This window comes from Bos grunniens, chromosome 10 (assembly GCF_055505025.1).
Source record: "Bos grunniens cultivar Pamir isolate PY7600 chromosome 10, Bosgru_T2T1.0, whole genome shotgun sequence".
Classification (NCBI taxonomy): Eukaryota; Metazoa; Chordata; class Mammalia; order Artiodactyla; family Bovidae; genus Bos; species Bos grunniens.
Genome location: NC_141174.1, coordinates 41248740 through 41267813, shown reverse-complemented (window position 1 = coordinate 41267813; position 19074 = coordinate 41248740). Strand labels below are relative to the sequence as shown.

At 39.9% G+C, this 19074-nt stretch overlaps 1 protein-coding gene across 7 annotated transcripts in view; it reads right to left on the bottom strand.

The window, feature by feature from the left end:
* SLC12A1 (solute carrier family 12 member 1) overlaps positions 1–19074 on the bottom strand; it is an 87613-nt gene that overhangs the window by 59896 nt on the left and 8643 nt on the right. For 2 of the 7 annotated variants that reach the window (XM_086320757.1, XM_086320758.1), the window contains exons 3-10: positions 17170–17301; positions 16939–17014; positions 11070–11165; positions 10453–10548; positions 8689–8828; positions 7538–7648; positions 5093–5204; positions 3008–3135 (exon numbers count right to left, since the gene is read on the bottom strand). In XM_086320757.1, the coding sequence (XP_086176883.1) occupies positions 3008–3135; positions 5093–5204; positions 7538–7648; positions 8689–8828; positions 10453–10548; positions 11070–11165; positions 16939–17014; positions 17170–17301 (891 nt within the window). Of the gene's footprint in view, positions 1–3007; positions 3136–5092; positions 5205–7537; positions 7649–8688; positions 8829–10452; positions 10549–11069; positions 11166–11707; positions 11804–16938; positions 17015–17169; positions 17302–19074 lie in introns of all 7 variants that reach the window. The other 5 variants (XM_086320759.1, XM_086320760.1, XM_086320761.1 and 2 more) reach the window with 3 other exon arrangements.

Here is a 19074-nt window from a genome sequence, read left to right as displayed (position 1 = left end):
TGAACTGAATTTATTATGCTCTAGTTTCACTCTCAGAAACAATTATTATCTATAAGTCCAGAACTTTGGTTGCCACATCCCAGCATGTGGTCATCTTTTAGTCCTTAACATGCTTGACCCCTCTGGCTTCTGATCATGTTAATTATCTCAATGCATCATCATCTCTTGATTTCCTTTCTCTTGGGTTCCACAGTCCCTTAGCTCTTTCTCTCTCTTTTTTTTTAAATTTATTTTTAATTACAGGTCAATGTAGTTACCCACTAGACATCTCCCCTCTGATGTCCTTCTTCCATTTTAACCCCAATGGCTAAATCTGAGCTTCAACATGGAATCAATTCAGTAGGTTGCAACTAGCATGAAAACTGGGACGACCCAGAGGGATGTTTTGGGGAGGGAGGAGGGAGGAGGGTTCAGGATGGGAACACATGTATAATTTTTTTTAATTAAAATAAAGAAATAAAAAAAAAACAATACATGTGTGAAATACATGATGTGAAAACATCAGAGGACATCATTTGTAATAAAGTGTTGAACAGTTTAGAAGAAATTTTTATACATAGGCACTTGGTTGTGATATATAGTATTTCCTTACAGTTCAGTTCAGTTTAGTCGCTCAGCCGTGTCCGACTCTTTGCGACCCCATGAATTGCAGCACGCCAGGCCTCCCTGTCCATCACCAACTCCCGGAGTTCACTCAGACTCACGTCCATCGAGTCAGTGATGCCATCCAGCCATCTCATCCTCTGTCGTCCCCTTCTCCTCCTGCCCCCAATCCCTCCCAGCATGACAGTCTTTTCCAATGAGTCAACTCTTCACATGAGGTGGCCAAAGTACTGGAGTTTCAGCTTTAGCATCATTCCTTCCAAAGAAATCCCAGGGCTGATCTCCTTTAGAATGGACTGGGTGGATCTCCTTACAGTCCAAGGGACTCTCAAGAGTCTTCTCCAACACCACAGTTCAAAAGCATCAATTCTTCAGTGCTCAGCTTTCTTCACAGTCCAACTCTCACATCCATACATGACCACAGGAAAAACAATAGCCTTGACTAGACGGACCTTTGTTGGCAAAGTAATGTCTCTGCTTTTGAATATGCTATCTAGGTTGGTCATAACTTTTCTTCCAAGGAGTAAGCATCTTTTAATTTCATGGCTGCAGTCACCATCTGCAGTGATTTTGGAGCCCAAAAAAATAAAGTCTGACACTGTTTCCACTGTTTCCCCATCTATTTGCCATGAAGTGATGTAGATCATAGTAAAAAAAAAAAAAGGAAAGAAAGAAAGAAAAAGCATCCTTTCCAGTTCCTTTCCTAACTCTAACAAAAGCTGACCTGTTTGATCCATTTTTCCTGCCATGGTCTTGTCCAAACTGTATGCTTGAGAAGGATCAAGCAAGCTCTTCTTCACGTCTTTGATGCCTGGTATAAGTAACAAGTGTTGGCTGAGTTGAACTGACTACTAATCAACAAATAATAAGAACTTAGATGAAAGAAAGCACAATAGTCTTTGAATGTGTTCTTACAGTTTACCGAAATTTAAATCTGTGACCTCTGATATTTTTCCAAATCTAAGAAACTAGAAGCTCAATGTCCAGTTAAATTTTGTTAAGCAGCACTACTTACTTACTTCATTATGAAGTTACTTAATTTTTCTGAGCCTCAGCATACTCATTTTTATGTTCCATCTCTGCTGAAGAATTTATCATGGCATTGTAGTCCTTAATATAACAAATGTGAATGCCTTTGTTCATTGACTGAATAAATATTTATTGGAGCTTTGCTAGCTCCAAGGACACAGCACTGAACAAAACCAAAGGCAAAGTCCCCACTTTTACGGACTTATATTATAGGGCAAACATCTCTCATTCAGGCCCCTTCAATAGCCTTTCTCCTAACCTTGTAAGGATGCTCAGCCTATCAGGGCTTCTCCAGTTGAATCATGAGAGACTCCTTCCTGTTCCCACAATTTTCCCTTGCCTGTCTGTCCTTTTGTCTTCTCTGCCTGGAATACCCTTACATTTCCTGATTGTTGTCAGTAACCAGCTTTTGCTTTTACTTACTGCTTAAAAGTTTCTTCATTGCAAATATTGTTCCTAATGTAATTATTTCTTCTTTATTTTTACTTCATAATCTACTTGGACAATGCATTCAGTTTGCATATATATATATATGTACATATATCTCCCCTGATAACTTGCAAATATTTCTAGTCTTCCAAAGTTGATGGCAAATTTGTTGCGGTAAAACCTGTGTTTTCCATTTTTTTTCATGTGTGGTAGAGATTATTTATTGTCCTTTAATATCCATTCTCACCTTCCTCATTTTAGTACTGTTGCTGTTGTTGCTGAATCACTAAATTGTGTCTGACTCTTTTGTGAGGCTTTTGTGAGGAGCTTGCCAGGCTCCTCTGTCCATGGGATTCTCCAGGCAAGAATACTGGAGTGGGTTGCCATTGCCTTCTCCAAGGGATCTTCCCAACCCAGGGATCAAACCTGTGTCTCCTGCACTGCAGGTGGATTCTTTACCACTGAACCACCAGGGAAGCCTATCTTTTAATATTGGAACTCCCTAAAATAATACTGCTGCTGCTGCTGCTTCTGCTAAGTCACGTCAGTTGTGTCCAACTCTGTGTGACCCCATAGACGGCAGCCCAATAGGCTCCTCTGTCCCTGGGATTCTCCAGGCAAGAATATCTGGGCACATGGCTGTCCAAATAGACATTACATTTCCCAGTCTTCCTTGCAAGGAAGGAAGGTAAAGTCACAGAGGGGGCCTCTCCAGTGGCTCAGCTTACTGAATAAGACGTTTGGAAGAACTATCAGGAAGAGGAAAATTTGGCAGTAAAATTTGTCATTAAGAGAGAGAACTTTTTAAGTAACTAGGAAACCTTGAAGAAATCTTACAGCTTTGAAATCTATAGAGAAACACGGTCACTGTTGATGACTGTAGCTCCCTGTCCTGCCCAACTGCACCATTGCTTCTTAGAATTACAAAGCAGAGGAAATAACATACCTCCAAATCTCCCGAGATATTGGCACCAGCAAGGATCCCAGTTGCTGCTGGGAAAAAAATGGCAAAGACAGAGAAGAAGCCTTCACCTTTTGTGAAGCTTGGCCCAAAATTTTCTGCAAATATGGATGCTGCAACACAAATAATGAGAAAATTATTATGTAGACTTTCTTCACTGGCCGGAAATAAAGTTACCTTTGGCTTCTGTAGCCCTAAATGCAAACGTGTTCCTATAATCTAAATGGAATGAGCTTGAAGATATTGGTATAATCTTGATGAACCTCATGTTAATATTTGCCAGGTATCAAAATACATGTCACAAGGTTTTAAATCTCTAGAACATACTCTGGAAAGTCAATAATTTTCATGAAAATGGAGACCCATGTTGTCTGATTTCTTTGAATCTAGAAGACTAAAAAAGAAGGAAACAAAATTTTCTCATGATTGAACTGGCATACCCACAAATATACTGCATCATATTGCCCTACACACATACAACTAATTCTCACATGTATATATACCTTAGTCAGCATATTGCTTTACTACACCTTTTTTTTTTGAATTGTAGAACCTTGTGGATGAAGCCACCTTACAGTTTTGATACTAATGTTCTAACCTTCCTGAACTTTGTCACTAGAGACTGGATCTTAGATCCTTATATCAAATTCTCATGTGTAAGAATTCTCATATACAGTGAGGAGCTTTGGTCATAAAATAAAAATACACCACAGGTTGTCACCAAGTTATTTAAATGAAATGGAAACAATCTAGAAAAAAAGAAAAACACAAGGGAAAACAAAGAAAGAAAAGGAAGGAAGAAAAATGTAAACAAAAGAATCTAGGGAAGCGCAAAAATAAGAAAAAAAATCGAAAACATCAAAAAATTTATGGCAGGAGCTGGAGAAAGGGAAAAGAAGCACAAGGAAAAGGATATGCATATCAAGCAAGACAATCTTTACAAAGAAAAAGAATCGGGAAGAAAGAAGTGATGTGATATAAGAAGGGAACAAAAAGTGACAACCAGGTAAATATTGACGGGAAATATAAAAAACCTCAGCCGTGGATTCTTGAGTATGCTAGGGTGGAAAGCTAGGAAAGAGGGGATAGGCGGACTAGAATAGAAGAGAGAAGTAAATGTTTATGCCTTGATCACAGCTGCTATGTTAATAGTTCCTACAGTCTTTTCTGTTTGAAAACCTGACGGTGATGCTCAACTAGATAATGTCATAAGAAAGCACGGTACAAAAATGACTAGCAGGATGAAAAAATGTCTGTGTTTGATTTTGGTGCTCCCAGTGGTTGGGCACATTGTCTGAGCTGTGTTCCCTTTTTTGCACAGACACCCCTACTGTTCGACAGAGACAACGTGTGCAACAGTTTAAGGTCTTTTTTTTGTTTGTTTCAGATAAGGCTTTATTGGGGCCCCAGCTGCAGCAGAGGGGAGCCAGAACAAATAACAGGTTCTCTTGTTGCCTGGCTCCCTGAGCAGGGGTAAGCTTGTTTCTTTTATGGAGTGAGGGTAGGGAGTGTGTCCAGAGGTTGGACCAGAGGGCTGGGCTTAGGTGTTTTGCCCACCTCTGAGGTAATATTGTGTGCAGGGGGCATGTGCTTTTGCTTTTAATCCCCTACTTTTGCTCTAGACTTTTCAAAAGTGGCAGATGATTTTTTTGGTCTCTTTGTATCTTTTGTCTATAATTTTGCCCCAACTGCACATGTACACAGTTATTTTTAGTCCAAAAATATATAGTTTCTTTATATTTTGCTGCTTAAGGAGAGGTTTATTTTTTAGGTTCCAGCACTTTAAGGTTTTCAAAGCATTTTAACATCTGCTATCTTACTTGCTTTTCAACATCGCTTTAGGAAGTTGCTATTATTATTCCCACCTTGGCAGGAAAATCTGAGACAAACAGTGTTAGGTGACCTGTCTAGCTGGCAAGCAGCAAGGTTGAGACTCACTCTGGCTCTCCTGACTAAAACCTGAGAATATTCCCTGGGCCTCCAGTGGCCAGGGCAGGGGTTATGGGGATGGTGATGGGGGCGGGCAAAGAAGAAGCTTTTATTGCAAAGCAAGCTATTTGACACACATACCTTGGTAATTAAAGAAACCTCTGGCCCTTTTCTCATTGTTGGATGGAATGACAGTTCCAATGAAGAAGTTTGCAATAGCAATGAGAAGAATGATCAGAAGAATCACTTGAGCCTGGAATGACAAAGTAACAGGAGGTCAAATTAGATTTATTCAATGACCTTTTTACATAGTTATAAAAGTTGTAAATGTCCACTGAATAAAGACCCTATCTAATAATTCCGGCTAAGATTCTACTATCCAGTGTAGGTAATAAAGGTGTTCTTATAAAATGGCATCTTAATAAGCCTTATTTGGCCTAAGAATAGATGTTACATTTTCAACGGGTGCATGGCTTCTGAGTTAGTGCAGCGGTAAAGAATCCACCTGCCAATGAAGGAAACATAAGAGATGTGGGTTCAGTCCTTGGGTTGGGAAGATCCCCTGCAGGAGGAACTGGCAACCCACTCCAGTATTCTTAACTGGAAAATCCCATGGACCGAGGAGCCTGGTGGGTTATAGTCCATGGGGTTCGCAAAAGAGTCAGACACGTCAGCAACTAAACACGCATGCATGCATGTGCTTGGGCACTTGAAGGTGATATTTCAAGAGCATTCTAAGTATTAAGCGGGTAACTTAGTGCAGCGTCCCTAGGAATGTAAATGGAGCCAAAAGATATAACACTGACAGAGTTGTCTTCTTTCCTCGGCAGAGCTCCTATGGATTCTTCCCCTTCCTGGGACTAACTGCAGGAGTATGAGAACACAGAATGAGGCACAGAATTCCCAGGATGCCTAGTGCACTTGAGGTCGAGCGATCATACCCGTGTGTGCTCAGCACAAGCTGTCTCCAAGGCTGACCAGCCAAATCATCTGTTCTTTAGTCCCTCTGACATTTCAAGGTGTTTACTGGCTTGGCTCTTTCCCTCAGCTGGACATGCACTTCTCCCTACATTTTGCAAACCTATGTCTTCACAGAGGCTTTCTTGCCCACTGAATCTAAACAGTAACAGCTAATGTTTAGTGAGGGCTTACAGTACAACAGATGCAGTTTTAACTTTACCAATATCCTTTCAGGTAAATAATAACCGCCCACAACTGTATGAAGTAGGTAATACTGCTATCATCATTTTAAGGATAAAAAATACTGAGGGATAGAGAGGTTAAGTAATTTACCAGAGGTCGTATAGACATAAACCAGGTTCAAATCCACTCTAACTACAGAGCTAGAGCTCTAAATTCTACCTTCTACTGTCATGAAACTACATTGCCTCCCTCAGGGAATAGTCTAACGTATGTTCCCCCTGCTATATTCTATCTCAGTGCCCTGTTTATTTCCTTTATAGCACTTCACAGTTTACCATTCTATATTTACTTTTTTATTACTCATCTCCCCGTAGACCATATGCTCAGCTATGGCAAGGATTGTGCCTGTGTGAGTCACACTGAATATCCAGTGCCTAGCAGAATACCCAGCACATGATAAGCACTTCATCAGTTTTTGTTTAATGTGTGAATGCATAACCCACAAATAAACACCATGTAAGAATGTTTCCTATTGCATTATATAAAATGGGAGGTTTGGGCTCTCTTTCCATTTCTGGTGACCACTTGAGGTCCAGTTACTGCACCTAGGAACATAAGAACCTAGGAGTTTCGATTGTACTAGTCACTGTAGTGAGTTACAAAGCAAGCAAAAGACATTCTCCCCACCATTCAGAAATTTACTAACTGGTATACTAATCACTGAGTGACTTCCTTATTGGCTCAGATGGTGAAGAATCTTCCTGCCAATGCAGAGACACGTGTTCTATCCATGGGTCGGAAAGATCCCCTGGAGAAGGAAATGGCTATCCACTCCAGTATTCTTGCCTCAAGAATCGTGGACAGAGGAGCCTGGCAGGCTACAGTCCATGGGGTCACAAAGAGTCAGACATGACTTAGTGGCTAGACGACAACATACTAATCATTAAATCCAGATATTCTCTAGTTTCAGGGCCTCTGGTACCCTTAGATTTGCTGCTAGAGTACGGGATTTCAGAAGGAAATGACAGTTTCTGCCTCTGTTATCTTCTCCCAACACACTTGTCATATCTTGTGGATGTCAGCGTTCACAGTCAGCTAGGAAGGGGATACCAGGGAAATGAGGAAAAGACACAGGCCTCCAGTATGTACTATTGCTATGACCACAAGGGGTCTGTGCATGAAGATGGCAGCAATCTTGTTGGCTATGTCACTGTGACTACAGAACAAAGGACAAAATATAGGCCTGATCACACGAGCTATGTCTTACTACTGCCTGGACTTTGTGCTTTGAGGACTTGTTGTTCCACTGAGCACTGACCAGGCTCCTTTTACCATAGAAAGTAATAATAGCAATTCCTTTTGAATATGGAGTTCCTTCTATTCCTGCAGTTTGTTCAGGAAGCTGACTAGCAGTTGTTGGTAATATCATTTTGAGAAACTAACCTTTGCTTCCCATTCCATTCCAGCTACTGAAATTCCTAAAAGAATCACCACTGTGATGGAGCCTATGATCCGGATGTCATTGGTTGGATCCACCATCATCGAATCAGTCTCCTGGAACAACAACAAAAAATCCCCCCTAAATAGTTAGAAGTTTGTTTTTTTTTTTGGTCTGTATGTGTTATTGTAGCATTTAACAGTAAAAAGAGATACTATGCCCTGCTGTCTGGGGATAATAGAAAAATGAAGTGCTCATAAATTTGAGAAGATAAAACATCTAGCATTACTTTTTCCTGTAATAATAAGCCTTTGATAGCCAAGGTTAGGAGTTAAAACTTTTAGAGATCCATTCTAGGAACAGCTTTTGAAACTATTGTAGCACTAAGTAAAATTATGGGTATGTACACTTATCACATTTTGTTTCAGGAGAACAACCAGTTATTTTTGTGTGTCAAGGGGAATCCTAGAGAGATGAAAATGAGTGGTCTCCAATGTGAATATCAAAAAATAAGTGCTACTCAATTAAAGAACAAACTATGAACTATACAATCCATTCATTTATTCATCTGATTTTCAAATAGAAGTACTATTACCTATTGAATTCAGTATCCGCTATCACTCCCACAGAAGGAGGACTGGAAGCTAGCTCATATACTAGTTAATTAATGTGCTCACATACATACCATCCAGATGGAGCACCTGTGCTAAAAAATGCCCAGTTTCCTACAGTGAGTCCTAATGTTTGAACTTTCTTTCCCTTTGGACATCTGTAACCATAATAGTAATATTGATGCTGACAATAATGCTCATTGTTTATCTTTTCTTTCATGTTTTACCCTGTATTTCATGTCGATTATTTCAGTTGATCTGTACCACATTTATATGAAAGACATAGGACAATATTATTAACCCATATTATGGATTTGAAAAGCAAGGTCCAGATGAACAAAAGGGCTGGTCCAAAATCTGTCAGCTGTTAAGTGTGAGAGCCAGGACTCTAAGAAGTTCTGATGCCAACTATATTCAGCTTCCACATTCTGCACAATAAATCTGTTTCCTCTCATCTTGCCATAATGATATCCTCTGGTGCCCTGGAAAAGCAAATTAAACTGAATTATCTTGCTTAGATGAAAAGAACAAAAGCTTTTAATTACCTTAAGAAGATCTACCACAGTCTCAGCAAATCCCACCACATACATAGCAACAGCCACTGCATTGGCAAAAGCAAAGATCAAGCCTATAGATCCACCGAACTCAGGCCCTAAGCTTCTGGAAATAAGATAGTAGGCCCCACCTGAAACAAGAAATGAACATGTTTTATACTGACGAACTGCTAAAGGATTTAGTTTATATGACCAAATAATTTTGACTGTCTGAGAACATTTAAAATGCTAACTATTCTAATTTTTTATTTTAATAAAAATATTACAAATCCTAGTAATTTTAGAAATCTTGTGTCAACTTAATGAGTAACTTAGCCCTTCTTTGAATTCTGTGTATAATCTACAATAGAACTATCTTGACTAAATAAAATCTATCAAAACCCATAGTACACAAATGCTACAAATAAGAATATAGCAAAATTTTCTTTCAAATTCTTTGTCTTTTGAAAATATAAAATTATTTGTCTCTAACTTCATTGGAGAGTTCAGATTAATAATTTCATATCTGAAATTTCCAGAAACGGGCAGGCACAGGCAGAAAATGAAGTAGGTAAAGTTTATCAGTGTCATTCAAGCTTCATTTCTGGTATAATTTTTGGTGTATATTTATTACATCAAAATTGATAACTATATAGTGCTATGTATTATCCACTTTATACATCAGACTTAGTTTTGACGATTTTAGCTCAAGAAAGCATGGTTGTCCCCAAATACCCATATGTGAATGGGGTTGGCAAGTGGGAAGTAACATGCAGAGAACTAAGGATGATTGCTTCTCTCTTGGACTTTGAAAAGGAAGTTCTATACATGGCTGTGTCCTTCTGGGTATGAGAAAGACTGAGCCAGAATGGCTAATCACCTTGAGAGTTCTGAAAGAAAGTTCTGAGTTCTGAAGGCAAAAATAAATAGTTGTTGAAAGGCCTAGGTGACTGGATGTTATCACAGACCGTGTGAGTTCATAACTTCCTGTCCTGAACTATTGGTAAAAGAATGACACTGAACACACAGACCTACAATCAAAACTCTCTCTCACTGACGCCTTTTCACTGTTTCCTCTCTAGTAACTCCTTTGGGTGAAGGGGCAACACCTTCTCTAAAAATGTAAATTTTTATTTGGGTTGGGCAAATCCTCATTATTTCCATTGTCCTGATTACATTAAGTACATTAGCAGCCAATTACTAGACTTGGTCGAGGAAGAAAGGAAGTTTGAAGAACAATGACAAACTTTACTCATTCATTCCCAGCCCAGGCCCATATGTTCCTGGATGATTTGAAAGTAACCCTTTGTTTTATTTTCTTTTTGAGAATCTTCTGAAGCCTGTTGGCCATTGGCAGCATAGCGTTGGGGTGAACTCTGAGGGCTCACTGAATGAGAAGTGTCAGGCGTGTCAGCTGGGATGCTCAAGAAGACCCCTTCTAAGAGGGCCTGGGGAAGAGCCAGCGGGCCTCATCCAAGGCACAAAGAAACCATTTATTTCACTTTAACACATGCTTTCTTTCTAGACACCTGGTCATTCTCTGCTTTACAAACATGATCAATCACAGGAAGTCGGCCCAAAAAATCTTTTCTGGAGATCTCTTAATTTTAGGTGAAAAGAATCAGGCCTTGCTATTTAAATTTTGGATTATTTTGTTTTGTTTGAATCCTTTGGGAACTAATTATCAACGTACAAATTTTACTTCCAACATTAAAACAACCCTAGACATCACTACATAATCAAAGCTTATAGTCACAAGTGCATGGATTGGCTTACCTCCTCTTACCACTCCATTTGTGCAAATAGCGGACATAGAAATACCTGTAAGTGTTGTCACTACCACACTCAGGCCGATGATGATGACTCCAAGACCTGAAAAATCCCCCAAGAAAGGTGTTTGGCTCCAGGACTTCAAGAAGTCACCAGTAAGTACTTCAGGAGGCAGCAGTTTGAACCTTGTCAAGGAATGATCTGTTTCCCCATGAAAAACCTGAAATGTTCTAAAAGATCCCATTGCATCCAGGTATAGGAAGGTCTAGAAGGTACCTGAAATGTACTAAACTTTAAAACCGAAGCTGTGTTGAGGAATCGGTTTTCAAGAAACACCAGCTGGAGTTGTGCAGTAGCCTGAAAAGTAAAGCATTTACCCAAGGAGTTTGTGCATATGGACTCCATGACCTGCAATGTGCCAGAGAGGACCGTTAGACAATAGACCATAGCTGACCAGAGTAGACGGGGGCTATATGGACAGTACCTTATGTTTTCTTCTGGGTCCAACTTCAAGAACATCAAGCTACTTTCTTGTTCCCACCAAAAAGAAGTAAAGTATAATAAAAAGTTTTTGCCTACCCGTAGCAAGCGTTGAGAATATTTAGATATCTTAGAAATTTTACCTCCACGAACAAACCCGTTAGTTGCTATTGCAGAAGTTGACAACCCAGTAATAGAAGTGACCATGGTGGAAAGAAGAATTATGAGAACTCCAAGACCTGTTAGCAATGAAAGACAGAAGATATCACATTTTACTCTTCTTCCTTGGATTCCCTATTGCTGCAAACTATACTGCTTTGAATTTCAGTTTTCACATCCAAGCCTTTGGGCCCCAGTGGAGTTCCTTCTCGCTAAAGAGAAACTGGTTTGCCTGGTATAAAGATCAAGTCAGAGAACTGCTCATTATGATGAAGGATGGTCTCCAAAAGTAAACAATCTAAACTGCGGCCCTGGAAAGAAAAAGTTGACTTATGCTGGTGTCCTGGGAGAGAAGTTACCCTGGCTGTGAAAAGAGAAAACATAACATTTGACCTTCTCTTTTGCTTGAGAGGAACCTGAATGAGAAAGCTGGGGTTTTGACAAAGGTTAAATCCTTCTCCATTTTTCTTGCATCTCTCTTGCCTGGCAGGGTAAAAAAAGGAAAAAAATGGAACCAACTTGGATTACCTTTGAAAACACTTCAGAAATGTCAGTGGTGAACTCTTTGAGCCTGTGTTGCCTTTACCTTACAAATGATCTTGCAGGTCACAAGTTTAATTACCTCCTCTGACATTTCCATTTGTAGCAATAGCAGAGGTGGATAAACCAGTGATACCAGTCACTGTCACGGCTAAGCCGATGATAATCACACCAAGACCTCAGTTGAGAAAGGAAAAACAAAGGCAATTAAATGGTGGAATAATCCACTTAGATTGTTTACCAAAAAAGTCAGCAAGTCTAGAGTGAACACCAAAGGATCACATCTGAGTTTAAAAAGTTGGTCTGGAAGCCACCACAGAGGAAACGCTCAGGTTTTAAGTTTTCTGCCCATGGTAGCACAGATCCAAGAAACACAAGTCCTAAGATGTGCAGTACAAAGTTGCACCTAACTAAGCAACTATGGCTGGTCAAAATTTAATGTGAACCTCACTATTTATGAAGTTCTAGATACTCAGAAACATAATAATTGGTCTGAACAATCCCAAGCTCTTAATATTATTAGTACAGGGTAAATGTTCAACTATCTTTTTATGTATATTTGATTGTGTAGGAGTGGAAAATCATATATATTAATAGTGTAGAAAATTGTTCATCTGGCAGATGAATAAAGTAGAAAGAATCAAATCAAACTGCATTTACTTATTGGCTATGTGAACTCTGATAAGTTACCTATTTTCTGAGCCAGAGATGGCAATGAAATTAGAAAGAACGTGTGTAAAGTGGCCATGTATGAAGAAAGCAGCGGCACGTGTAAAGGCAGAATGCATGTGTAAAATCGCATAGTGCATACAACACAGTACATAATCAAAGGTGCTGCTTTTTAATCATATCCACAGCAGTCATAGCAGTTACTGTTTATTAAAAGCCAAGTATATATCCAGCTGTGTTAGACAGTATGTGAAATGCAGTGAAAAATAAAAATGAAAAAAAGCTGCCCTCAAGGATCTTATGGTGCAGAATCATTTACTGTGAGAGGGAGAAAATAGACCAGAATTCAGAGGAAGGCAAGGCTGTTCTCTGTTTCAGGGAATTCACAGCCAGGACACTGAAGGACAGCAGAATATGCTGTTGCCAAATTTGCCATGTTAGCATAAGGATTACTCTGAGCTAAAGACAACTGAAAAGAAGCAGATATCTCCCCTTATTTGCCTAAAGGCAGGACATAAATTTGTAAAGGTGTCTCCTTTTCCCTTTCTCCTGGGTATAGTTATCAGCTAGAGACTGGAGACAGCTGGAAATGGTCCTAGAGGAATCTACATAGACTTTACTAACTGGGCCTTATCTTCCACTAGTTCTCCCCCGTATTTGCCTTTCCACAATGTGCCACTCTAGACAGTCAGTCTTTCCCTTTGTCTTGTTATTTCTCTAAAAATGTGTTGTTCTTTTGCTCAGATGCTTGTATAAGACCAAATTCTAACCACCCCTTTGAGTTACTCATCACTGAGGATTCCCATTTATAGGCACAATGGATACACATGTTAATAAACTTCTGATTATTTTTCTCTTATTAATCCGTATGTTGTCAGTCTAATTTACAGGGCACTAGCCAATGAGCCTAAGATGAGTAGAGGGAAAATTGTAACTTCTTCCCCTTCATTGAAGGCTTCCCTCATAGCACAGTTGGTAAAGAATCCACCTGCAATGCAGGGGACCCTGGTTCAATTCCTGAGTTGGGAAGATCCCCTGGAGAAGGGATAGGCTACCCATTCCAGTATTCTTGGGCTTCCCTTGTGGCTCAGCTGGTAAAGAATCCGTCTGCAATGTGGGAGACCTGGGTTTGATCCCTGGGTTGGGAAGATCCCCTGGAGAAGGGAAAGGCTACCCACTCCAGTGTTCTGGCCTGGAGAATTCCATGGACTGTATAGTCCATGGGGTTGCAAAGAGTCAGACAGGACTGAGCCACTTTCACTTTCATCCCTCCATTACCTTTCTCAATGGACCAGTCCCGTAGAAACTATCAGTCATGTCCAACTCCTTTGCAGCATCATGGACTGTAGCCTGCCAGGCTCCTCTGACCATGGGATTTTCTAGGCAAGAATACGGGAGTGGGTTGCCATGCCCTCCTCCAGTGGATCTTCCTGACTCAGGGATTGAACCCGCTTCTTCTGCATCATCCTGCATTGCAGGTGGATTCTTTACTGCTGAGCCAGGAGATCAACCTTAAATTCAGGGAGAAATTATAGGCTCACAGGCACTGAAATCATGCTGGCTGCAGCCAGAATGTGCTTGCCTGCGCCTGTTTGGTCTGTTCCCTGACATAAAGTGAATGCTTCGTAATTGTTGTTGGTAGGCTCTTTTGTTCCAAGGATGTAAGAGGGGCAGTCAGCTAAGGGGCTGTGATCTTTCTGGCCATGCCCTAGACATAGGGGACATGGAGGGAGGTTAAGAACAAAAATGGGAATGAAGTATTGGAAGCTGGCTCTTTTGACACCTTCAGTTATATACTGGTTCTAGCTGAAGTTTCTAGGCTCTTTTACAGTTTAAAGTGCAGTAGGGAGAGGCTAAGTTGGGCATGAGATGCAAACTTTAGACTATTGGTTTGGCCCCTAGAGTTTATCTTAAACACTTGGTGTTGTAAGAAATGATTGCACTAAATTCTGTGTATCTTTTACAGGGATCCTGTGATGAGCATTGCTTCTATATCGCTGTGCAGTTTCAGGTCTGTGTGCCACTAAAGATGGTTTCCTTTTATTTTTTTGCTCATTAACTCTTGATGTTGTTTCATAGCAAATGTTTAGCTTACCCCAGCAACTGGACTGAATCATATAGCTTGCATTTCATGATATTAAAACTAGTCCGACTTTTAGTATTTTCCTACCTTTATATTCACTTTGCCTTTATTTCTGAACAATTCTTAATTTATCCTTTTGCATTGTGTATAATTCTGTAAACTACTTAGAATTAAACAGCAAGGGATTTGCATCCATCTCACAATCAAATATAAAATCCCAGGGTAAAAGCAACTTAGAAAACATCAGGTTCATCCTCAAACTTGGGTCCTTGAACCACCTGCTTCAGGAAATGCCTGCGGTGCATATTTAAAATGCCCAGACTCACTGACTTTCCAAGTGAATCCCAGGACTCTGCAGTGTTGTAACTAACTTCCCAGGTAATTCTTATGCACCCTTCAGTCTGAAGATTATTGAGCTATCCTCAGCCTATCTCAATTTGTGTCTGCCTGTTAAGGAAGATTCTTAGGCTTTATCTTCAAAGAATTGATTGGGAAACAATTAATCCAGCTCCCTAATTTTTAGACGAAAAAGTGAAATACACAGAATATAAATGACTTGCTTCAGTCTCATCTGCTTTTCACACCCTTCTTCCTTACTCGATGGTTAAGTTTATTGGATACTACATGCCCCAGCCAAAGTGGTCAAGACAGAGAACAAGTAGATGGCATTATCAGCTCATTCTAGCGTATACTTTTGGGGACAAGGCAGCCAAAACTTATGGCCCCAGAATGGTTACCCAAGGACTATAGCTGCCATTACTCCTGGCTACAGCTTCATTCTGACTTTGTTTCCAGAGTCTGAGCTTGAAAGTGTATTCAGATTTCTTCCCCAAGCTCCTCTTAAAGCAAGAAGGGAGTACGGACTCGTTTGTTTTCTTTCCCAATAAAAAGAACACAAATGGGACCCAGACAGTGATTTAATCAACTCATTCAGTTTTAAGACCGTAGCAAAGTCAAGTAAAACTGAGTAAGGTTGATAGTTAAGTTTCTACTACTCACTAAAGTCTATTTTCTCAGAGTAAAGAAAAACCAAAAACCTCCATTTATGGAAAAACCCACTGGACATCCATTTAGGTAGAACTCTACTCTCTTCTGAAGTTAGACTTGACTACTTAAACAAAAGATCTTTATTGAAACAATATTGATATCTGAAAGTATAATACACAGTTTAGCACAAGATAAAATTCTTCATATTCTGCAATTTTGCGATAATCATGAAGCTGGATTGACTGGGAAGAATAATGTGAGATCTGATTAAAGTTCAGATTATTGCCCAAACATATGGGTTTCAAATAAACTGCATTCAAAACAATCACTCTTGCCCTGGGCCACACTCACACCTCCAAACAAATTGTTTCCTGATGATCTCAATAAGTTACTAAACTGCCCTTAAAAAAACTAATTTTGCATGAAACCCTGGAGCAACAACTTGGCAATATTAAGATGCAGATTTTCCATGGAACAGCATAGACTTATTTTGGACCTGAGGCTGTAAGTGTTCATTTGATATGCATCATAAAGCCAGCAAGCAGCCTTTTGTCAGGCACCCAGCACTTGCCAAACATGCAATAAGGAAAAACTATGGGAACTGGTTCCAACTCTTTCTTTCTCATGTTAAGTTTCTGGTGATTCTGAATCTGTTTTGAGGAGTGAAGGCAGTAAATAATGACCAAGTACCTTTTTTATGTGAATTGAGACACATTTTGGAGTAGAATCTGAAAGCACATCTGAACTTCCATTTTATTGATACTCATGATTTTTAGCTATGCACCCCCCAAAGTGAATATATAATGTATTTTCCATATATAGAGAACACCATTAATTTTTGTCACATTGAATCAGAAACTTCAATAATATTCAAATAAATTTTCATATAAATTTAAGTAATATAGTCTCAATAAAAATATTTTCCATCAAAAACAGTACTTTAAATGGAATATAATATCTAAAAACATTAAGCACTCAAAATCATTTCAACATCATACTCTTTCCATTTAGAAAAATTAGCAATAGTTATTATCTTATTTATTTTATTATCTATTATTTAAACTTCTATCTGGGAATACTTCTTTAACCTTTGTTTTCTTACTGCTTGTACCTGCAAGTAACACAATTCCTTTTTTTTTGGAAATTCAGCATTTTTATTAGTCAAGTCACATTTTCCCCAGTTTTCCTACAAGGTATTTTTGTCCAGGGAAGTTTTGCCAATAATCATAAAGGGGGATACTCTGATGAATGCCGGTATGTCGCCAAACATGAATATATTATTTAAAACGGATGAATCTCTATATGCCTGTACACCTAAAACTCTATGAAAAGATGAAATATTTACTTGAGCATTTATCTGGCTGGCAAGCTGGAAAATTCCAGTCTCCCAGAGGTTAACCCTTTACCTTTCCTCCCTGACAAACATTGACAGAGAGGCAAAGTCAAAGAGCCCAAGTGTAGATTAATTCTGTGACCTTCATCTCACATTCAGCATTAAAGGTGAAAACCAGTTGCTTGCTGAGTTTTTAATTTACATTGAAAAGTATGTCGTGGGTGGTGGGGGGAGTGCTTACCGATTCCAGCTTCTCCAACAATCCAGGAGAGGCGAATGAAGAGCATGACACCCCAGATATTCAGCATACATCGTACCTGTGGGTTGAAGGAGCATGAAAAAGGGCGTGAGACGTGACAGTGGGACAACACCCAGGCATCACTGCGACTCTTGTTTTCAGGCCTTGTTAGCACGTAATCCAGTAGGACATTGAACAGACAGCTTTCATTTGTAAATAGAGGAAGTTTCTTACCAGCACACCTTTCACCCATCCAAACTTCACAGCGCCAGCTTGATCTTCTCCCTTGTTTTCAGCTTGTTCATCTCCAGGTGTCCCTTCACCGTTAGCAACCACATCAGCTGAACCTGGGGCCACTGATACATTCTACATTTTTACGGACAGCGAAAACATGATATCTGGTCAACACGCAGTTCCAGAAAACTTCCAAAGGCAAATCAAAATAGTTGACATAAAGCGTGTGTCAAAAAAGGAAACGTTCTAGTCATTTTAATAATATGATTATTTTTTGCCCCGGGAGATGATGTGTTCGTTCTGCGGGTGATTTTAGGCACCACTGAGACTGCAAGGGTGGTAAAGGAAACTGGGCAGTTCTTCTACTGGTGAGAATATTACCTTAGGGAGAATGATCAGAGTTGGACAGATTTCGAATACAAAAATATGGAAAGAAGGAAGAGGGGGTGCCAGGCAGGAAAGAAAGATTTATCAAGAGTGAATGAGGGGTGGGGACTTTGCTGGTGGCACAATGGTTAGGACTCCGTACTTCCAATGCAGGAGGCACAGTTTTGATCCCTGGCTGGGAAACTAAGACCCCACATACTGTGGGGTGTGGGCAAAAAATGCAAAAAAAAAGTGAATGAGTCTTTTATGAGGCGAAGTAAGACAAAAGTTAACATTCCTTACTAATGCAATGTTTGGCCTTCTTTCCATTAACCTCCCTGGGCTTCATTTTATCCATCTGAAATAATGATAACAAAAATTCTCCACTCATGTCAGAATATCTTTAAGAAGATTCAATAAAGAAACACATAGAAGTGTTTTGTCTTTTTTTTTTTTTTTTTAGGTTTAGAGTTTTCTTCAAAGGTGCAAAAAGTGTATGACTACAAAAATGCTACTCCTGTAGGGGAATTTTCTTCCAGATTTGATATACCTTTGCCTGAGAATTGTTGGCAATAGTATTGTACAGAAGGTGAGAAGTCTCCCTACTGACTTCTAGAAAACTAGTAGAAATAAGTAGTAGTAAGTCCTATAAAAAAAGATCAGAACCTTTACTTACTTTTTTTTCCCCCACTGTGGCCTAATTTTGAAAAAAGATCTTCCCTGTCAGTTGAATAGTTTCGAGAAGGAAATAGCTATGTTTCTTTTAAGTTAAGAACAACTTCCTAGCCTTTCTTTTAGATTTGGCTGAATAATTTCGGGTGTGCCCACTTAATTTAGCCTGTCTAGCACTTCACCGACTGAGCTCCCCAAAAGCAATCTTCCCCAGTAAGGATTTTGAAATTATTAGGGAAGACTTTTAGATTCAGCAGTTGATTATGGTATTAAAGAACAACTTTATAAGGACTTTATTTGGGAACAACTGAAGCTCTTGTTCTTGCCATGCTCAAGGGTTCTTGCTTCTTTGGGCTTTAGAAGGCAATGGCACCCACTCTAGTACTCTTGCCTGGGAAATCCCATGGACAGAGGAGCCTGGTAGGCTGCAGTCCATGGGGTCGCTAAGAGTCAGACATGACTGAGTGACTTCACTTTCACTTTTCACTTTCATGCATTGGAGAAGGAAATGGCAACCCACTCCAGTGTTCTTGCCTGGAGAATCCCAGGGATGGGGGAGCCTGGTGGGCTGCCGTCTATGGGATCGCACAGAGTCGGACATGACTGAAGCAAGTTAGCAGCAGCAGCAGCAGTACCATTAGCATGGGAAAGTCCCCTGGAGGAGGACATGGCAACACACTCCAGTATTCTTGCCTGGAGACTCCCATGGACAGAGGAGCCTGATGGGCGGCAGTCCATAGGGTTGCAAAGAGTTGGACACCGCTGAAGTGACTTAGGACATACCATTAGCAGCTCCTCCATCCATGGGATTTTCCAGGCAAGAGTACTGGAGTGGGTTGCCATTGCCTTCTCCAATACCCACTGTAA